Source organism: Ambystoma mexicanum, chromosome 3q (assembly GCF_040938575.1).
Source record: "Ambystoma mexicanum isolate Mex_15411 chromosome 3q, UKY_AmexF1_1, whole genome shotgun sequence".
Classification (NCBI taxonomy): domain Eukaryota; kingdom Metazoa; phylum Chordata; class Amphibia; order Caudata; family Ambystomatidae; genus Ambystoma; species Ambystoma mexicanum.
In genome coordinates, this window is record NC_090926.1 from 744717103 (window position 1) to 744738232 (window position 21130).

General features: G+C 47.8%; 1 protein-coding gene across 7 annotated transcripts in view; it reads left to right on the forward strand.

Annotated features, from left to right (window-relative positions):
- Positions 1-21130, forward strand: part of RNF157 (ring finger protein 157) — a 1722220-nt gene that overhangs the window by 609440 nt on the left and 1091650 nt on the right. For all 7 annotated transcript variants that reach the window (XR_011305109.1, XM_069654703.1, XM_069654704.1 and 4 more), the window contains 2 exons: positions 17878-17921; positions 20120-20167. Coding sequence is in view for 6 of the 7 variants with exons in the window: in XM_069654703.1 (XP_069510804.1) it covers positions 17878-17921; positions 20120-20167 (92 nt within the window). In the remaining variant the exon portion in view is untranslated. The remainder of the gene's footprint in view (positions 1-17877; positions 17922-20119; positions 20168-21130) is intronic.

Sequence of the window (21130 nt, forward strand, 5' to 3'; positions counted from 1 at the left end):
ACAGACACGCCACGTGCAATCTCTGCTTGCCGAGGGACCACCCCGAGGCGTACTGCAGAGCGTGTAGTAGGTTTAAACCGAAAACACTTAAGGACCGTTCGATCAAGCGTTGGGCCCACCACGGCAGGCGTCAGGAGGCCATGGCAGCGGAGGGCGCCTTCAGCGATGCCGTGCTTTCAGACGGCGAGGGCACCGTGGTGTCAAGAGACAGCCGAGCGCAAGTCCCTGACCTCGGAAGGTCGTCCGGCAGGGCGGCTATGGGGAAGACGCCCGGCGACGCAAGCGCTACCCACAGCACTTCCACAAAGCACATGAAGTCCAACCGAGACTCGACGCGCACATCGAGTTCTCGGAAAGAGGCACATAGAGAACGGTCCGAATCGGTGTCCTCTGGGCGTTCTCGATCTAGATCGCCGCATGACTCCAGGCAATCACCCACTGTTGCCAAGAGTGCCTCGCTCCCTAAGGTAACGGATGTTCGATCGTCTGAAGACGAAGCCGACTTCCATCCCCAGACCGCACTCCAGGAGTCAGCGCCCGCAGACCGCGTAAGGGCGGCTCCCGAGTCCCTACCTCCACGTTCTAAAGATAGGGACACTACCCCCGAACCTCGACGCCAGGCGTCGGAAGGCTCCGAAGGGGCGAAAAAGCAGGGAAAACACTCTTCCGCCCACGGGGAGGGGGGAAAACAGAGGAAGCAGTCTCAGCCTCCTCACACGCCTCAAAACTTCCCACTCCACATAAACAGACAAGTCCCAGTCCTCTGTTATCCCAAGGACACCTGCTAAAACCAGTAAGTCTAGTCAGGATAAGGCAGAGAAAGCCCAAGAAAGGATCATTCCCAGTTCTAGAGAATGGTCTAGTGATGACATAGAGAGGGTTATGTCAAGAATGTCTTCATTGGCAGATTTTTACGCAAAAAACCCTCAACACTTTCTCTCCTTTACTCCCGACGGGTCAGCACCCTCAGGCTCTACGGATCCAATACCGCCAAGTAAGAAGTCCCGGTTTGAAGCCCCAACACGGTCTTCGGACCCTTTCTATATACAGCCCTACTCCCAATATCAAGGGGATGCATCCTTTTGTGAGGATACAGATTTGGGCATGTTGGAAGAGCAAACTGGTACGGGCTACTATGGGGATGATGAGGACCAAGAAGAGGAAGATGAAGACCCTGAGACCTACAAAGTAGATTCCCCGGTAGAGAAAGAACCCCCGATTACCGACTCCTCTGTCGACAATCAACCTCTCCTGAATGAAGTTCTGTCAGAGCGGCAGAACATTTCCACATTGACACCCAGGGTGCTCAAGAGGAGAGGGACTTCGCCGAAGAGTTAGTGGGAGAAAGGAGGCCTGTTGCTCAGGCCATCCCTATCCTTAAGTCTATTCAGAGAAGAATAGACCCTTCACTTTTAAATCTTAACCTCACCAGGGCAGTGAACCCCAGGATTGAGAAACTTTTCAGGGCAGCCCAATCAGACCCACTGTATATAAGGGGGCATCTGAAACCGGACTCCCTGGTGGTTACAAACACCCGTAAGAGGGCTGCAACACCCTTGTCATCGTCCGAAGCTCCTCCCGACAAGAAGAGCAAGAAACTGTATGGTTTGGGCAGGAAAGTAGCCTCCACTTCCGCCTACCAGGCAAGGATTGCCAACTCCACCACAACTGCCATCAGTGGGAAGAAGTCGCGGCACTCATAGACTCCGCCTCAGAACCCTTAAAGAGCCAGTTGGCACGAGTTGCAGCGGAGGGAAGAGCCGTGTCCGATTGCATTTTAAAAGCAACGTTTGATGCCGCGGATAACGCCGGCAGATTGATAGCAGAAGGAACTGTTATCAAGAGACGCGCTTGGTTATGGCAGTCTGGATTCAAAGCTGAAACCCAAGCATCATTGTTAGATAAACCGGTGGAGCCGGATCTGTTTGGTAAGGCGGTAGAGGACGCGCTGATAAATGCCAAGGACAAGTGTGAGACACTCAAATCCCTAGGCCAACTAACCAATAAACCCCCTCAGAGAGGGAATGGCAATTTTCATCGCCCACGCGGCCAAAATTCCCAGAGAGGATCTAACTATTCCCAGGGGCAGGGTACACTGTGGAACAATAATAACCAACAGTCTACCCAGGGTTAAGGCAGGGGTAATAGAAGACGTGGTAAGGATAGAGGCAGTCCCAGTAGAGGAGGCGGCACGCCTCCACCAAAACAGTGACGCTCCGTTCAGGGTCCCTTCTCACGCAACCCCAGTAGGGGGACGCATTTCCAACTTCACCCAAGTTTGGGAAGGGATCACATCAGACAGATGGGTGCTGTCCACAGTATCCGCAGGGTACTGCATAGAACTGTTAGAGCGTCCCCGGAACCATCCTCCACGACAAAGAATACCTTCTTTGGAACACCAGAAGATCCTCCCCGAGGAGATTGTCAATCTGCTAACAAAGGACGCGATAGAACTCGTCCCGGGACACCAGGTAAACAAGGGTATTTATTGAACTTACTTCCTTGTGCCAAAAAAAGATTTGACAATGCGCCCAGTATTGGACTTACGGCCTGCAAACAAGTATGTCAAGCCCCAAAAATTTTGCATGACTACTCTCCAAGAGGTAATCCCCCTCCTAAAAAAGGGGGATTACATGGCAACATTGGACATGAAAGATGCCTATTTTCATATTTCCATGTTCCCAGCGCACAGAAAGTACTTGCGCTTCAAGGTGGACAGTCGGCACTACCAGTTCAAGGTACTGCCCTTCGGGATAGCTTCGGCTCCAAGGGTATTCACCAAGGTACTGGCGGTGGAGGCAGCACACCTACGCAGGGAGGCAATCATGGTGTACCCTTACCTGGATGACTGGCTCATCACGGGGGAGACCCCAGTAATTTGCAGAACAAACATTCAAAGGACAATCAACCTCCTCTTTGAATTGGGCTTCTCAATAAATGAGAAATTCAAGTCTGGTGCCAAGCACCTCCAAACAGTTCCTACGAGCTATCCTAGACACTCAAGAGGGGTTGACCTTTCCTTCTGAGGAAAGAATTCGGAATATACTGCTGCAAATTCCGCAATATCAGTCCGGTCGCCAGATAACGGTACGCAAAGCAATGCGGTTGCTGGGCATGATGGCGTCATGTATTTACCTGGTCCCCCACGCACACCTGCGCATGCGTCCCATGCAGGAATGGTTGGCGAAACAGTGGTCTCAGGCAAGTGGTCAGTGGGACGATCTAATGGTTGTTTCGCCAACACATGTATAAAGCCTAAACTGGTGGACAAGAGAAAATCTGTCTAAGGGGAAACTCTTTTACGATCCCGAGATACAGGCGGTAGTCACAACCGATGCATGCCTGACAGGGTGGGGAGCTCACCATCTCAACCGCACAGCTCAGGGTCTCTGGTCTCACTCAGTGGGCAAGAATCACATCAACCTGCTAGAGCTTCTGGCAGTATTCAGAGCGCTTCAAGCGTTCGAGCCCCACCTGCTAAATCTGTCAGTGCAAATCGGGACGGACAGCACTACAGCCATGTTTTACCTGAACAAGCAAGGAGGGACTTGTTCGCCAAATCTGTCCAAGCTTGCCCAGAAAATTTGGATATGGGCACTCAAGACGGAACATCTTCCTGTCATCGCAACATGTTCCAGGGGATCTCAATTCTCTATCGGATGCTCTAAGCAGAGACCCCCTCCCAGAAGAACACGAATGGTGTCTACACAGAGAAGTCGTAGAAGATAACTTCTCTGTGGGGTTTCCCCACTGTAGACCTAATCGCCACAAGCGAAAACAGACCATGCCCAGGATTTGCATCCAGGTTCCCCCAACCAGACTCCCAGCGGAACGCCCTGTGGATGAACTGGTCAGGAATGTTTGCGTACGCTTTTCCACCAACTCCTCATCAGGAAGGTGGTCAACAAGATGAACAGTCGATGACGCTCGTCCTGGTTGCTCCCATGTGGGCGAGACAACCGTGGTTCCCACACTTACGCAGATTAGCCGAGTGCGACCCGATCAAACGTCGACCTGGTACAACCTACTGTCCCAGCACCGAGGTCAAACAGTGCATCCTCAACCCAACTCAATGAACCTGGCAGCATGGCTCCTGAGGTCATAGAGTTCGGACATCTCAATTTACCACAGTGGTGTATGGACATCCTCAAAGAATCTAGGAAGCCAAACACGAGGCACTGCTACTTTGACAAATGGAAGAGCTTTATCTGGTGCCAGAATAAACAAATCAACCCAGTTGATTGCACTCCTTCCACTATTGTTACATACATGCTCCACCTGCTGGATGCAGGACTGGTTTTTAACTCACTGAAGGTACACCTGGCAGCTCTGTCGGAATACACCACTTCCCATAACAAGGTGTTGTGGTGGAAAGTACCAGTAGTTCAAGCCTTCATGGAAGGAGTAAAGAGACTTCACCCTTCTATTTCTAACCCACCACCGGGATGGGACCTTAACGTGGTGGTTTCTAAACTCATGGGCCCCCCATTCGAGCCCATGCATAAAAGCAGTCTCAAACACCTGACTTACAAGACGGCCTTTTTAGTAGCTATTACATCTATAAGAAGGGTCAGTGAAATTCAGGCTCTGTCAGTGCAAGATCCTTTCTTTACTGTCCATAAAGATAAACTGGTTTTACGCACACACCCTAGGTTCTCACCTAAGTTTATTTCTAAATTCCACGTGAACTAGTACATCGAGCTTCCGGCTTTCTTCCAAAACCCTTAGAGCTCGGCTGAGGTGAAACTACACACGCTAGATGTGCGTAGGGCGGTCCTCTACTATGTAAACAAGACCAGACCGCTAAGGAAAACAAACCAACTGTTTGTCTCAGTAGCTACAGGCAGAGAGGGGGATCGCGTCTCTAAAGGTGCCATCTCTAAGTGGATTATTAACTGTATCCAGCTGTGTTACTCCATTTCTGGAAAAACTCGGAGTGAAAGGCAAAGAGCCCACTTTACAAGAGGCATTGGGGCCACTCTGGCTTTCATAGCAAATGCCCCCCTTGACACCATTTGCAAAGCAGCTACTTGGAACTCTATTCACACTTTTACTCAGCACTACTGCATTGACAACCATTCCAAGACAGATACCCAAGTGGGACAAGCGGTTGTAAGACATTTATTTGCTCATGACCCTTCTCACATCCCACCCTCCTTCAGGTACTGCTCGCTAATCTATGCACAGCATGTGATCTAAGCAGATTCCACAAGCCTCAGAAGGGATACATCACTCACCGTAATCGTATTTCTGATGCTTGTATCTGCTTAGATTCACATGCGACCCACCCTTCCTCCCCTCTGAGAGAAGGCGCATGGATGCTTGTAGTCTTACCTTTCTTTCTATCTGCTTGGATCATCTGTACTCACACTTCTCCTCATGCTACCTCATGTCAGAAAAAAATACAATCTGAGGGTCCTACACGCGTGTGGGATCATGGGTACAGTGGACGTCACACTAGGGATAGTATTACTGGCACGCCCTGTGTCGACGCCCATTTTTGATTTTTGAAAAACAAACTGTAATACTCCGCAGCTTCCACTAGATGTCGGCCAATGCACAGCATGATACAAGCATCAGAAATACGATTACGGTGAGTAATGTATCCCATGTCAATATAGAAAGCCGCTGGAACACTCTTTATTACAAAAGTCACATCCTGCTTTGTAGGTCCCTTGTGCATCAGTCACCCACAAAAGTAAAAGTAACTGGGTGATCTTGCAGCTGAAATATTTAACTGTGCACATTTCCCAAATCTCTGGTCGCATTCCCCTGTAAGATCCGGCCCCTCAACTTGAGCAGCGTATTAATTACAGAAAACCTGCTGTTCAGTTGTAGACACACTTGAGCATAGCTGGAAGGAAAATTTAAACTAGGCTCCCTTGATCTATAAAATGAATTCTTACAATCCTGACTTGACAGCACCTGCTTCCTCTGCAGCACACATCAAACATATGATGCTTTGGATCCATACCTGCTCCACACTGTAAGTCCTCTCCTCAGGGCTGCACCCGTGATCTACTAAGCATTATCCTAGTAGGTGACCGCACCATAACAGCTGTGCTGCGCCTTACCACTGCATCCAAATCACGGCCCCGACTCTGCAGGACACAGTGTGACTGGGTGCCAATCTGTGCCCATGTCCATGTCTCCATTCCACATATATGCTGCGCCTTACCACTGTATTGCAGTCACATCCCCCGACTTTGTAGGACGCAAAGTGTCCATGTCTCCATTCCATATGTCCTTCCAGTTCCCTACCATTTAATCAGCTTCCTCATTGAACTGCACGTCATCACGGCACGCACGCTGCAACTTGGGTCCCTTCCTCTAATATTCATATTCCGGGTGCATCCGATCGCATGTCTTCAATTTTAAAACCGATACAAACGTGAAACAGTTCCAACAGCATTTTAGCCAAAGTTCATATTACACACAAAAACTAACACAAAAACTAACACTAACCAAACAAAAGTTATAAAATATTTAAAGCAGCATGCAAAACATTGTAGTCCACTGCTCATCTTTTCTTTTTCCCGGCTAAACCATTTCTCTGCATGCTTGAATCCTCCATGGGCTCCACCTCCAAATCAGAATGAAAGGCTTCTGCACTGCGATAGTCAGTGAAAGAGTGAGTTTGACCATTTGAAACAACTCGCAGAATTGCTGGATAAACCATATAATATTTCAGGTGCTTACTCCTGGATCTGCGCGATTTTTCCGTCGCGGAAAAGTTTGCATGAGAAATGTGCGAACCACAAAAGGTTCGCACATTTCCCATGCGAACACGCATTCAACACCCCTAGACACCCATGCCCCCACCCATACCCACAACACTCCCACACCCTCACCAACACCCCCAACATAAACACTTTTTTTACACGCTGAGTCCCTGCTGCGCCAGTTTCCTTTCACTTCCATGATCGGGGACCGGTGCCGCAGGGTCCTTTTCTTTTCTTTTTTTTTCGGTAGCTGCAGGGGTGTCCCCCGCTCACTATACCACACAGTATAGTTTGCAGGGGACCAAAGGTTTGAACTTTTGGTGTTTGAACCTTTGGTGGTAGCATTATTTGGACTTTTTGGGTGGTCAGACCTTTTTTTCAGTCTGATCGTACTATTTCCTTACTTCTAGCATTCTCCTTTGCCATATTAAAGGCTCTTCTTTTCTCCACATCTTTGCATAGATCTCCAAAGATCATGATTTTGTTTCCCGCCCAGTTTAAATCTTTCAGCTCACAAGCTCTTCTTGATATTAACTCTCACTGGAAACCTCAAGAATTTAATGATGAAGTGTCCAAGAGTCGGCTTTGGTCCTAAAGACCTGTGAGCCCTCTCAATCTCCAGAGGAGTTTTTGGATCCAGTTAAACATTTTGATCAGAGCATTTTCCAAGAAATCTGTGGAGCATCCTTGTTCAATGTTTTCAGGGAAACCTGCTATGCGTACATTATTCAGCAATGTCAGCAGTCATTTTGGTCAAGTGCTCCAGCATCTTGTCCACTCTCCTGTCACCATCTGCTGCGTTGCCTTCTCCTTTTTGTCTCTTTTAGGGTTGTGATGGTCCAGAAGTCTTCTCAACCATGATGTTAATTATGTTAAATAGAAAGATAAGTACAGGGCTCAGGAGCTCAGCCCTTAAGCTGCCATCCCTTCTAACTGTTTGCAACAGCTGGTTTCTAAAGGCTAAGCTACATCGCACTGTGCCTGTTCGCCACTCTAACAAATATTGATGTCATTCATCCAAGCGGCAGAAACAGTAGAACGCGGATGTTTATATGTAAGCAACTGATAACGACAAGAATAACAGCAAGATGACCCTGTGCTAAATAGTACAGGATGGCAATTTTATTTAAAACAAATAATATTGTGCTATTCAGTTATCCCAATTAAGCTTTCACGCTGATGAAGTTTACATTAGTTCTCTTTTCCTGTAGCATTAGATAGGAATAAACAGCAAGTATATTCAGCAGTTGCCTAGGTTTGCTCAACCTAGTCAACTCCTTCTTGTCACTATTTGTCATGATCGGGAATGCATATTTCAAATCCGGGGAAGTTTGTTTTAGATTATTTAAAAATGTGTTGATTTATTCAGACTTTCACCTACAGTGTTAGTGTTCTTATTGTTTAATGCAATTTAAACACTAAATAAATTTAATAAATCATTAGCCCATCCACAGTTTCTTTCAAATAACAGTGTGTAGAACTATATTTTGCGTATTCCGTTTGTAGCATTATCTGTGTAATATTGTTACTTTGTAAAACAATATTTTTTTATTTTATTAATTGCATGTGGTTACACAAAACCTTTGCAATATAAAAAGTATCATAAAATCAGCAAATAAAAAACTTTGTTAAAATACTAGAAATTAAAAAACAATACATTTCATCAGTTTAAAATCACAAGAACAAGGTAAATCAGTGAATACAATACAGTGCAATTTGATTAGTGCAAAACAGTGACAATTCATTTTTGAATTGAGATGTCGAACGGAAGTTCGTTACTATTAAGAATTCTAGCCCAAAACCACTCAATAATTAAAAAGCAATCATTGCGCACAAAACGACTAAATAAGTGATGGCGAAGATCTACCAAAGCAAAGCATTCTATAATCAGGTGGAATAAAGATTCAACACTCAGTGCACAGTACCTGCAAATTCTCTCTGAGCGAGCGATGCCCTGTCTCGCACCAGCAACTTCTTTAGTCAGTAGCAGATTTAATTTGAAACGTAACCTATCGAATCTGTTTTCTGGATGGATGTTGCGTGAGGTAGAAAGGCAGAGTGTTAAAAGCTCTTATGTCCTATTTTAAATGATAAAAAAGGTGATCATTCATAGCTATAACTCTGTTCCTAATCCAATCAGATTCGAAAAGAAGCTTTTTACTATTAATTGATGGGTCCATCAAGGGCAGTGTGTCTAAATTGTAACATCTCATAATTTTCAAGAATTCCTGCACCCAATCTCTCCAAACTTTGTAGGTACTTGTAAACAGTACAGTACTTAATTCAAACATCGAGCAATTTTCAGAAGGCTATATGATAACTTTCAGTAATTGCGGTCTCTTCCAATCTGGCCGAGCCTGAAGAGAAATCGGGGCCATCTCATGTCAGAGGACTGCAGTGGGGGTTCCCTTTGGGAGTATGAGCACCCTCTTCCCTAGCATTGACTCCAATCTGTCCCATTGATTTATTAAAATCCCTGTGTGGGCTCCATAAAGCAGACACAGAATTTTCTTCTGGTGAAATTTCCAAACGGAGTGCCGAAAATCTTCCAAACTTTTTGGCAAAAGCAGATCATACTAATGAGTTAAATCTTATTTTAAAAAAATGTCTTAGTTAAGTCGCTTCTACCTAATAGTCTTTCAAAGATTTCACCTCCTAGATATTTAAAACTAGGGATCACTTTCAGTCGTGTATGGTTAATAGACCATTTTAAATGTCTCCTTTTTTGGTGTTATTTATCATCCCTACTTTTGATTTAGACACATTCAATGGTAAATTCAAAGATGTAAGATAGGAGTTGATCACTGTCAAATATCTTTGAAGACCAATTGGGGTCAAGTCGAACAAAACTAGATCTGCATAGGCTAGATAACTTATGCGATTTCCCAACTTTGGAGGAAAATTATTTTCCCAAGAGCCTTTCCCAAATCGTTAAGATAAATGTTAAGTAGAAATGAATCACATCCACAATGGGTATGTATCCATCTAGAGTAATTGGCATTCTGATCTAGCCGGACTCTCACTTTGGTGTCTGTGTAAGGCAATTAACATGGCAATTATTCCATGTGGACACCCCAGGTCGTGCAATTTTTGCCAAAGAATGGAGCGATTTACTCGATCAAAGGCCTGTTATATGTATAGGAAGGCACAGTTTTTTCTTCGCTAGCCTTGGATTGTAGCAAATGAATTGCAAAGCAATTGTGGGATGTGTTTAGACCCGGTCAAAAGCCAGATTAATATTTATCATTGCAGCCATTATTTAATGCCCAAAGCTGCAATTTTTGTTGCCCCATAATTTCTACTTGAGGTATCCAGCAACGAGATAGTTCCACAGAATTAATCTAGCACCCTTCTTCTATATAACCACAATCAAGGCTTTCTTCCAAGAAGCAGGGAGTTTGTTGGACTTCAACATATCCTGAAACAAAACATTCAGGGAAGCGCACCAGAGGTTAATATTGGATTTAAGTGTGGCATTTGCCAGACCATCTGGTCCAGGGGCATTTGAAGCTTTGCTGTTACTAATCAGAGTTTTAATATCCAACAATTCTACCTTCATGTCCTTCAACCAACATGTGTCATAGGAAGGGGTTTCTGAGATTGAACCAGATGAATGACCTGAATAATATGGTTACAATCCAGAATATACATTTATTCTGCTATTAACTCAAATGCTGTTCAATGGAAAAATCATGCCAACTGCTAATATATTCTAAAACAAGTTGTGCTGCTTGATGATATTGGTAAGTAGCTTCAGAACAGCAGAAGTTATGCTTTCTGGTTACACATTATAGTTTTAGCTTGATTGTTGTATTAAAGCTACATCTATTGAAATGCTCTGGTTTTACCCAGTCTCATTGTACTTCACAGAAATTTGACATCTACAGAATTGTTATGGGAGTGCTGTTTCAGGTTGTATATCATCTCTGCTATGCCCTAGTCAGCAACTTTACCCAGCGCTAGTAACACCAATCAGGCTCAACTTTAAATTGTAGAACTATCCTCTGTTGCATATGTACATTCAATCTTCAGATAGTATCCCTCAAGTGTCAAAAAGAACTTGCATGCATACCATTTCTCTCTTCACAGTGTGCATAAGATGATTGTAAGTTTACCTCATATTAATGTTTCTTGGGGTACTTTTAAATGCACAGTTATTGAACCTTAGAGCTGGTTCATCTGAAGGATCCCTGCACTTAGAACCGCTATATGGGGGGGGGGGCGCTGTTGAGCAACCGTCAAGATGGCTGCCTAGCTCTTGAGCTCCGTGCACAGCCGCTCTTCATCCGAGGACATCTGCGGGCGAATGCAGCTCTGCGCCTACCCGACCGACCCACTGGCATCCCTATTACTGTGGCTACGTGTTGCTGCGATCCTGCCTCGGATCGGACCTTGGGAGCCGGAGATCCACTTTGCGGAACTCTCGAGGCTGCCGCGGTGCTCGGCGCCCCATTGAAGACTTTCCTTCCCGGCTCCCGCCACCACACTAAGGCCTCCCCTGCCGCATCCCTCCACTGGCCCGCCTGCTAAGACGCCCTGCGGTCCGCGTTAGAGGCGCCGCGGATTGGGTCGCGCCCCTCGCTGGACCGGCGCCCGCTGCTTGGGCCGTGCCTCGCGCCGGTCGCCCTGGACTTTTTCCCCGTTCTAGGGCCGGAGCCCTCGGGCCTTGATGAGCCCGGTCTGCCCGGCCTGAGAGCCCGGTGCTGGGGACCCTGGACCGCCCCTCCTCCGCGCTGCTCAACACTTGAGCGGTGCGCCCCTCCTGGAGGTGCTGCGCCCGCCGCCGGGCTTGGCTGCGGCACTCTATTGGGGCCCCGCTGATCTGTCATTCGCGGCCTGGTTGCGGCCCACGACCTCTCGCTCTACGCAGCTGCCGGCGGCGCCCGAGGACCTGAGGAGCTGCACCTACTCCCTGACAGGACACTTGCGGCTACATACCAGGTGAGGAGCTGCTGGGGCTGCTGCGCGCCGGAGCCACATTGCCCCGTATCGACTACAGGCCATCCTCGATCTGGGCCTCTCTCCCCGCGCCGCGTGGCCCCGGCCGGCTCCTGCGCCACCTTGGTTGGTCTCTGGGCCCATATCCTGCGGCGAGGTCCCTGCACTCCGGATTGATACTGGGGCCCACATTTTGGCACGGCCTGGCTTCCCTGCGGGTCATCACCTTCACGGCCCCATGCAATACCCGCTTATGCACTAAGGCCTGCATTCCTGCGGTGCTCACCCTGGATCTGTTCTGGACACCACCCTCACCCTCTCAAGCGGCTGGATCGCTCTCTCCCTGCTGCTACTCTATACTTCCCTGATGCTACAGCTCCTGCCGCCTCTGTCAGGATTTGTTTGAATCGGCGGGCTGGACCACTGTCATTTGCCTTGAACCTCTCCTGCATCTCCTCACAGTATTTACGATGTCTACAGATCGAGGAATAACAATAAAACTGGGGCCATGGACAAATTCGCTAAAGCCACCCCGAGGCCCGACTCGGCCCACGCACCAAGCGACTCGGCTGACGACCCGTCATGCGCCGAGGCACCCACCACTGACCTCAAAGCGATAATGGAATCCATGGCTAGAAACTTTGCAGCTTTCCATGAAAAGCTCGATGACATTAATGCCAATGTAGCTTCACTCAGAGCCAAACTGGATCAGCAGGGGGTTCGAATCACTGAGACCGAAAGCAGGATTGGTACCAATGAAGATAATATATCTACACTTCAGGGCACTGTATCCACTTTGGTTTCGGATATGAAGGCGGTTAAAGCCAAATGTGATGACCTCGAATCTAGGTTGAGCAGAAACAATATACGCATCGTTGGGGTCCCTGAAAATGCGCTGAAGGGTCGACTGGAATTGGCGGTCGAGGATCTCTTGAAGGAACTACTGGGTAACCCAGACATGTCTCCCTTCTTTACCATCGAGAGGGCCCATAGGGCGCTGTCACCCCGGCCTAAACCCGGTGACTTTCCGAGACCCATCATTGCCAAGGTTCTGAGCTTCAAGGACCGCGACCTAATTCTACGCCTCGCACGGGAAAAAGGCAAGTTATGATTGGACTCGCAGGTGATCAGGATTTTCCCCGACTTTTCCACCGGAGTTCAGCAGGAACGTCGCTAGTTCCTTGGAGTGAAGAAACTCCTCAGGGAAAGGAACATCCCCTACGCCATACTCTTCCCTGCATGCTTGAAGTTTATGTTCAACGACAAACTATACTTTTTTACAGTGCCATCTGAGGCGGTCAAATTCATCGAGGCACATGTTCCTCTCCACCCGCCGGCCGATGATAATATGAATGAGTGAATTCTATGCTTGCTTTGTGATGCCTTGATACTATGCTTATATGTAGACCGAGTCCTGCCACTCTTTGTTCATATCCATGAGTAACCACACCTCCGCGTTCACTTGTATACAAGGCTTTCCTACGCAGGTTTAATTACTGCTCTCCGAGGAGCACCTGTTATCCCGTCCAAGTTATTCTCCCACACTTACCCTTGCTGCTCTCTGACATACTCAGCTCCCTTGGTCTGGTTGCAACCGTTGCCCTCTATTCACGAGCACTGGGACATGTTTCTTCTCATGGTTTCGCCTGGGCTGGGTTGCTGGACCCCTGTGATGTGTGTGTTGCTCCCTGCGCTCCATTGGGTGGGACTGGGGTATTCACGTTTTGTCCGCTAATAATGTTCGTTTTGTAACGGAACTAGCTGGTTCCTAGCGTGCTTCCGCACGGCAACGGCGCACCCCACTGCGATTGCACTGTTCTTGGATATGCCCTTGTTGTGGGTCAGCCCCGGTTGGGCTTTTGGGCAGTCTGGGCCATGTTGGGGCCGGCCCGGCTCTGCACAGTTGGGGGTGGGTGGTGTTCACACTACTGAAGTTGGGTCAGCGGTGAGGGTGGTGGGTGGGAATGGGGTATTTGGAAAATACGGCATACTAGGGCTCACGGCACGCACACTGGCAAAACATAAGCGCACTCCCGACCTCAACCCCGGTGGTGCACACTGATGCTATACCTGGGATGTTCACTGATGCGGGTGTGCCGGATTAGAGATCCGCCTCTGACATGTCTACCGTTATAATGTCCTGGAACATTCGCGGATTGAGCAACCACACCAAGGCCCGCAAGATCATGGCCTTTGCTAATAGACATGGCTGTAAGATACTACTCCTACAAGAGACACACTCCAATGGCCACATTCCGGGCACCGTGGCCCCGTCGTGGGGCCCCACTAGATTCTTTACTTCCTACTCCTCCCAATCCAGGGGAGTCCTCACAATGATCCATAAATCGATCAAATTCATTCTGCACAAAAGTTACGTATGTCCTGAGGGTCGCTATGTTATACTACACTGCACGATGGTGAATAGAGAATACCTACTTGTTAACACTTACTGCCCCAACGTTGACTCTCCTGAGTTCTTCGATGCGGTAACTGCTATATTGTTGGGCTACGTGGGAGTCCAGATTGTATGGGGGGGGACCTAAACCTTATTCTTGACACTGTCCTGGATAGGACTGGCACGTCCTCTCGAGCCCTAACCAGTGCCGCACGCAGGTTGCGTGGCCATATGCAGATGCTCAATGTTTGCGACGCCTGGAGGACAGTACACCCCTTGTGCCGGGAGTATACTTATTACTCATCTGTCCACGACAGCTCGTCTCGTATAGACCTGTTCTTAGTGTCCAGGGAAACCATGGGAGGGGTAGAGGGGTCCTGGATTCTCCCCCGCACTCTGTCTGACCATGCCCCAATCACACTTTCTATGAGGCTGGGTATACCCACTCCGACACTGAGCACTTGGCGCTTCAAATCTGAGGCCCTCAGGGACATTGTTTTTAGGGCTGATATCCTCGCAGACATTATATCCTTCTTTGACCACAACTCTCTCCAAGACACCTCAGCCGCGGTTAGGTGGGAGGCCTTTAAGGTATACATCAGGGGGATGTCCATCTCGCGGGAGGCCGGGGTACTGAAAACCATCCGAGCCAGCCTCGGTCGCTCTGAAGCTAAATTAAAACAGCTGGAGCAGCAATGCTCCACTGGCGCCGATCCGCCTTACTTCTCAAAATCAGCGAGCAATTGCAGGCGTACAATGCGTTCGCTAACAACGAAGTCCAGTACTTCAGCCGCCCACAGGCTGCCAGGAAATATGGCGAGGGTGACAGACCGGGGAGGACTCTGGCGGGCGTGGTGAGGGGGGAACTTGGCCGATCTCAGATCACCTCCATCAAAGACGCATCTGGCAATGTACAGTGGGCTGACCAACAGATTTTGGAGGTATTTACTGAGTTCTACAGGTCCCTCTACTCCCAGCCTCCCGAACACTCCGAACGACACATGCGCGAGCTGCTTGCTCAGATCCCCACCACCGAAATATCCCCTGCTGCCCGCGACCAACTGGACTCCCCGGTAACGCTGGATGAGATAGTGGCCGCCATCTCTAACCTGCCCAAAGGCAAGGCGCCGGGACCTGATGGCCTCACGGCTGAGTTTTATGAAGAACACGTGGCCATACTGGCTCCCAAGCTACTCGAGGTCTGGGTCGAAGCGCTCCACTCCTCTATTCTCCCCCCATCCATGTGTGAGGCTGTCATCACGGTACTACTTAAGCCTGGCAAACCAGACGAGTGTGGGTCATACAGGCCCCTTTCCCTCATGAACCTAGATACGAAAATCATTGCTAAGACCATAGCTAACCGCTTTCTCCCCATTATGCCATATCTGGTCCATGAGGACCAAGCAGGCTTCGTCCCCGGCAGGTCCAACTCTCATAATATAAGGAGACTGTTTAATGTTATGTCCCGTATAAATCAAGACGCCCAGGCCGTGGCGCTCACTCTGGATGCTCAGAAGGCCTTTGACATGGTCTCGTGGAACTACACGTGGCTGGTGCTGGAGACGATGGGAGTTGGCCCAAACATGATCAGGTTCATTAAAATACTATACGCCTCCCCTGTGGCCCAGATCAGAGCTAATTCCTTGACATCCGACCCTTTCACACTCTTCAGGGGTACCCGACAGGGCTGCCCCTTCTTCCGGATCCTCTTCGCCCTCGCAATTGAGCCAATGGCGGATTATGTCCGTGCTCGTCATGCTCACAAGGGGATACGGTTGAAGGATGACCCCGAAATCATATCTCTATATGCAGATGACGTGCTTTTATACATTAGAGAGCCCACGACCCACATTGACCCCATACTGAGGGACGTTACCCGCATCGGCACCTACTCTGGCTTCACGATCAATTATTCAAAGTCAGATATCTTCCCGCTCACTAAATCTACCCAACAACCCACCACTGAGTACCCCCTTCGCTGGTCCCCGGACGGTGTCAGATACCTGGGGGTGCAGATATCCTTGACTAAATCCACTCTGCTAGCCGACAATTACTTCACTGCGGCGCAAACCGCAGAGGCCAAGATGTCAAGATGGCGATCACTCCCACTATCCATGGCTGGTCGTCTCTCCCTAATTAAAATGATCCTGCTCCCCAAGCTTCTTTACACTTTTAGCAACGTTCCCGTGTGGCCGGGGTAGGCCTACTTCACTAAACTGCATATACTATGCTCTCAGTTCCTATGGCACTCCGGTGCAGTGCGTAAGAAGTGGACTGACATGGCGCTCCCCTATAAACAAGGGGGGCTCATTGCCCCGAATCTGCTACTCTACTGGACTGCGGCCCAGGCTCAACATGCCACCCACTGGTACCCGGGCGCCCCAACGCGTCCACATGTCAAGTTAGAGCGACTAGCGACCGCCGGCACCAACGTGATGTCCCTTATACTACATCGCCGTTACACACCTGACTTTCCCATTGACCCTGTCGCCACGACCATTCACGCGTGGGAACGCTTGCTAGGCCCATCGAACAGGTCCCCCCCCCTACTACAAATGGCTCCCGGTGTGGCGCCTGCCTGACTTGGAACCCACGCACGATAACGCCTTGGCCCAACACTGGGGAACGCTGGGGTATCAAGCACTGTCCGATTTCTACCCAGAAGGCAAGTTCATTAACCCCCAAACATGGAAGCAAGGCCACACCAGATCCGCCTTGGAGACCCTCCAATATTATAGGCTACGGGCAGCGTTCCGTACTGCATGGCCCTCATTTCCTGATGAACCCCCGGATAACCCGGCGATCGCATACATTGCCAACTCAGGCGGCGCCCGTGGTGTCGTCTCTTCACTATATAGGATCCTTCAGGAGTCCGTCACAATCCGGCGCTCGGGGCGCGCGACGGTTGGGCGAATGAGTTGGGCCTGGAGTTGTCTGATGGCGACTGGGGCGCAATGTGCTTACACACGAAAAAAGTCTCCTTCAATTTCCGTTACCGCGCCATGCAGTACAAACTCCTCAATAGGCTCTACTATACTCCACACAGGACTTCGGCGTTCGCCCGCGCCGCCGTGGCCCTGTGTCCTCGCTGTGGAACTGAGGAGGCTGATCACCTGCATATGTTTCTGTCCTGCAGGGAGCTATCTGGGTTCTGGGAATGCATCTTGAAAACACTCTCTGACATAACTGAAACTGTGGTTGATCCTGACCCCTTGTCGATCCTGTTCAGGGTCTGGAAAACCGATGAAACCAGACGCCTGGCTAAGTTCCTAAACATAGGCTGTATGATTGCCAAAAAGTGTATACTCCAGAGCTGGAAAAGCCCCACTCCCCCGGTCTTTCAGAAATGGTTGCGCTTACTCACCTGGTCACGCAATTGCGAGGAAGAGTACTTGTCTATGCTCCCGGCTCAGTCTCGCCCCAGGAACATTTGGGCTGAATTTAACGCTTACCTTAGCATCCGAAGCGAGGGCACCCCCGAATCTGGTCTGTCCCCTGCCCCGACGGGCTCTGATCCCACTGTGTGAGCCCCTACTTTATTCCTCTGTTTTTCGGTTGGTATGCTCCTTCTCAGATATCGCCCGGCTGTCCATGTTGTGATTGCTGTATCCTTTATGATGTGCTGCTCCATGATGTAACTGCTATGCATTTATTGTCTTGTGTATGCCTTGTGTACTTCTGCCGTCCAAAAATAAAAGTTTTTTAAAAAAAAGAACCGCTATATAGCAAATAACTTGGAGAGGTGCAGTGTTTGCAGCAGTGACTGATTTGGCAGGCTGTTGTGCACATCTCTTGCTGAGTCCCACATGTTTTCTGTTGCAGGACACACAGGACACTCGCATATTCTCCTGGCTACATTTGAGAAGGTAGGTTGAGGTACTTCTGTATTTTTCTGCTACACCGAGAAGTGCTAGGCTTCTGCCAGGCGTTCACTCAGCGCTTGGGACTTAAAATGCTTTACAGATTAGTTGAATTCTTCCTTCTTTAATAAAATGTCCCTTTTTAAAAATGTATGATGACCTGGCATGGTTTTTGTAGCAAACCTTTGGTTTTGCATATTCCAAGATTCTTTTCTTAAGTTAGTGCTATTGTAAGGGTACGTCTACCTCCAGGATCAACTTTTAGATCCACAGTGTTATCCCTCTAAATATCAGATCAGTGTTTCATGCTGAATTCTTTCTTTTTCTAAGTGATGTAATAATAGTTTTTGTTACCCAATTTAATGGTGCACAACAGAACCTGGAGGTTTGCTCCAGTTACGTACTTTGTATGCTGAAGCCTTCGCAAAGTATTCAAACTAGTGCACATCAGCCAGGCTCGACCTTAGGTTGTAGAACCTACCTATTTGTTGCATTTTTACAGACTCCATCCTCCATTAACAAGCCATACCTCAAGTTATAGTACACAGGTTTTGGGCATGTGATGACTGCTCTCGGGCAGTTAAGTTCTTGCCTGAGACGAGAGATAACCCGCCTAGAACTTGTGCACTAGAATACCAAGTTTGCAATGTTAAATCATTCTGCAGGAAGCAGAATGTATCCCAGGTATAGAATTTTGTTAAAAAATATTTGACACATTTTTAGTGACCAGAAATTAAAAAAAAATGTAAACCTGATCTTTAAATGACAAATTTAAAGTGCTGCTAAATGAATGAGGCTAAAAGGTTATTTCATAATTTAAATGTTCTTCCTTCCGACCTCAAACTGACTTAAATTCAATTGCACCCATTGTATTTGTACCAGTGTTTCACAACTGTCTTTTGTTACCTCCTGCATCTTTAACCCTTAATACTGCCTACTGACTGTAAACCACAGGTGTTCTTGCACAAGTTATCTTCACTCTTCCCCCAGCGTACCCCTTTCTTGCCTAAATGCTATTCACGCCCATTTCAAACAGCAGGATTGGCCATAAAGCTTCTTAAGACCTCTTTATATTTACTAACCTCTTCAAGTACCCTTAACCTCCTTACTTTTTGCCATCTTGCCCACCTATTCCCCTGCCTATTCTCTCACTCCCTCTGCGTTATGTGGCTCGGTTGTCTGTGCCCTCTAGTCCTTTTTCTTTTTTATTTTTTAGTAAAAAGAAGTGAGCTATGTATAGCTCATGAAAAGGATTTTTTTTTAACATGTACTGGGTATTGTTAGACATTTTGGAAATAATTAAATGCATCTTTTTTTTATTTGTTTGTTTTTGGTTGGGTTTGGACATTTTCAATTCATACTGTTCATTTGATACTTTAGTAATGTAGTTCCTATTTTCATCATCTTCTGCTTAAAGTCCACAAGTTTGATCCTGATAAGGCATGGGTTTGCTGTGGTGCAGTAACTGACTTAGATTCCGAAACATTTATCTTTGATATGCCTGCAAGAGCCTGTGCAGTCCGCAGGGCCATACCTGCTTTGTCTGAATGATACATTTAGGAGCAACACTTAGCCCCACCATTGCATAGTTTATTCCCAACAGGCATATCTGTGAAACTGTTTTTAAATCTGTGCATTCAGCGTTTTAACACACTAAATGGATGTTAACTCGTGGTGTTTGGGTTCTACTATCCTGAACTGGGGTATAGAGTGAGCCTGTTTTCTAGACCACATCCTGGCCTTCAAAGCTCTTGTGTCTTTATGCCAGACTAAATTGCAACTTGTTGTTCAGATGGAAGGCAGCTCCATGATTCTGAATGACACTTAGTAGCATATAATGAGTTTGATCCATGCTTTTCTCACAATACTTGACAAGAGGATAGGATTTCCTGAAAAATGTTGTGCTCGACTTTTGTAAATTGGAACAGCTGGAATGTTCTTTTCACTAATTGTTATAATCACTCATGGAGTCAAATGTGTCTTGATATTAGGAGTGTGTGCGCTGGAATAGGATTGTCCAAAATCCATATTTCTTATTTTATGGCACCTTCTCAGAAGTGAAGCAGACCAGTATGTTACAGTGCTAGGGAAATCCTTCCCCTGTTTTTATGATGTGATTGGTATCTTGAGTCTGTGAGGGGCACTGCTTTGTAGCTATTCATCTGTTAGTGTATATGTGCATTCATAGTCTCTCTCTGTTACAGCACATCGATGGAAATATCTGTGTGAAGCCCCTGAAGCAGAAACAAGTGGTGAGTACCCTGACACAGACCTCAGCGATGGTCCTTTTGAACGGAAGAGCCCCAAATATATCTGGGCTGCTTTGTCCTGATGCAGTGCTCCTGAGGCAGGCAGAGGGGCACACTACTGGCCCTTTGTGTTAATCAAAAAATGGGAAAAAATATATTGGCAGTAGGAAGAGCCAGATGGTGGAAAAGAGAGCCCGTCTTCCGTGCCATTTCTATGGGTTAACTGTCGTGACAGTTTAGGGCCCCCCTCTGAGTTCTTCTAGGAAAGTTCATAATTAGCAACTGAGATCAGGAATGGAAAATAAACATTGTGCCATTCCTACATGAGGGAAACAGAAAACTCTACACTGACATCAATAGGGACAAGCTGCTTTGTTTGTCAGGAAGCTTTTTAGGTTAGGGGGCGGGAGGAAGTGCAGGCAGTCTTTTCCCATTCTGGGAAGAGGGTCTCGCTAAATGTGAGATGAGCAGACTTCTTACTTTCCGAATGAGTCAGGGGGCTTTAAGCTACTGAGAGGTGGAGGCGAACAGGCCATTGCAGAGTGGGTTAGAGATGTGGGGTTGGGCTACAGAGAGACAACTCTGGGCATGAGGCAGCTTGAAAGTCCTGTAGATTGAGCTTGAGGGAGCTCCTGGGCTAACTGGGTGGATCAAGGCACTGCAACGGCTCCTTGGCAGAGCATTCTGAGGCACTCCATTCCAGGGGAGCGGTATGTAACGGGTGTCATTTGACACCAGAGGGGTTATGGGCATGAGGTTAACACCTATTACATTTGTCTCCCCTGTGGCTGCAATTCCATCATAATATGAGTAAATGCCCAAACATGTTAAAAGTATAGTTTAGAAACCAAACCAAACAGTTGTAGAAGGTGCTCAGAACCTTGCAGTGAGCATTTTCCTGCTGGAGTAATGCCTAGGGGAAACCAATAAACATTCATGAGTAATGTTGGGAGAAAAACATCAAGT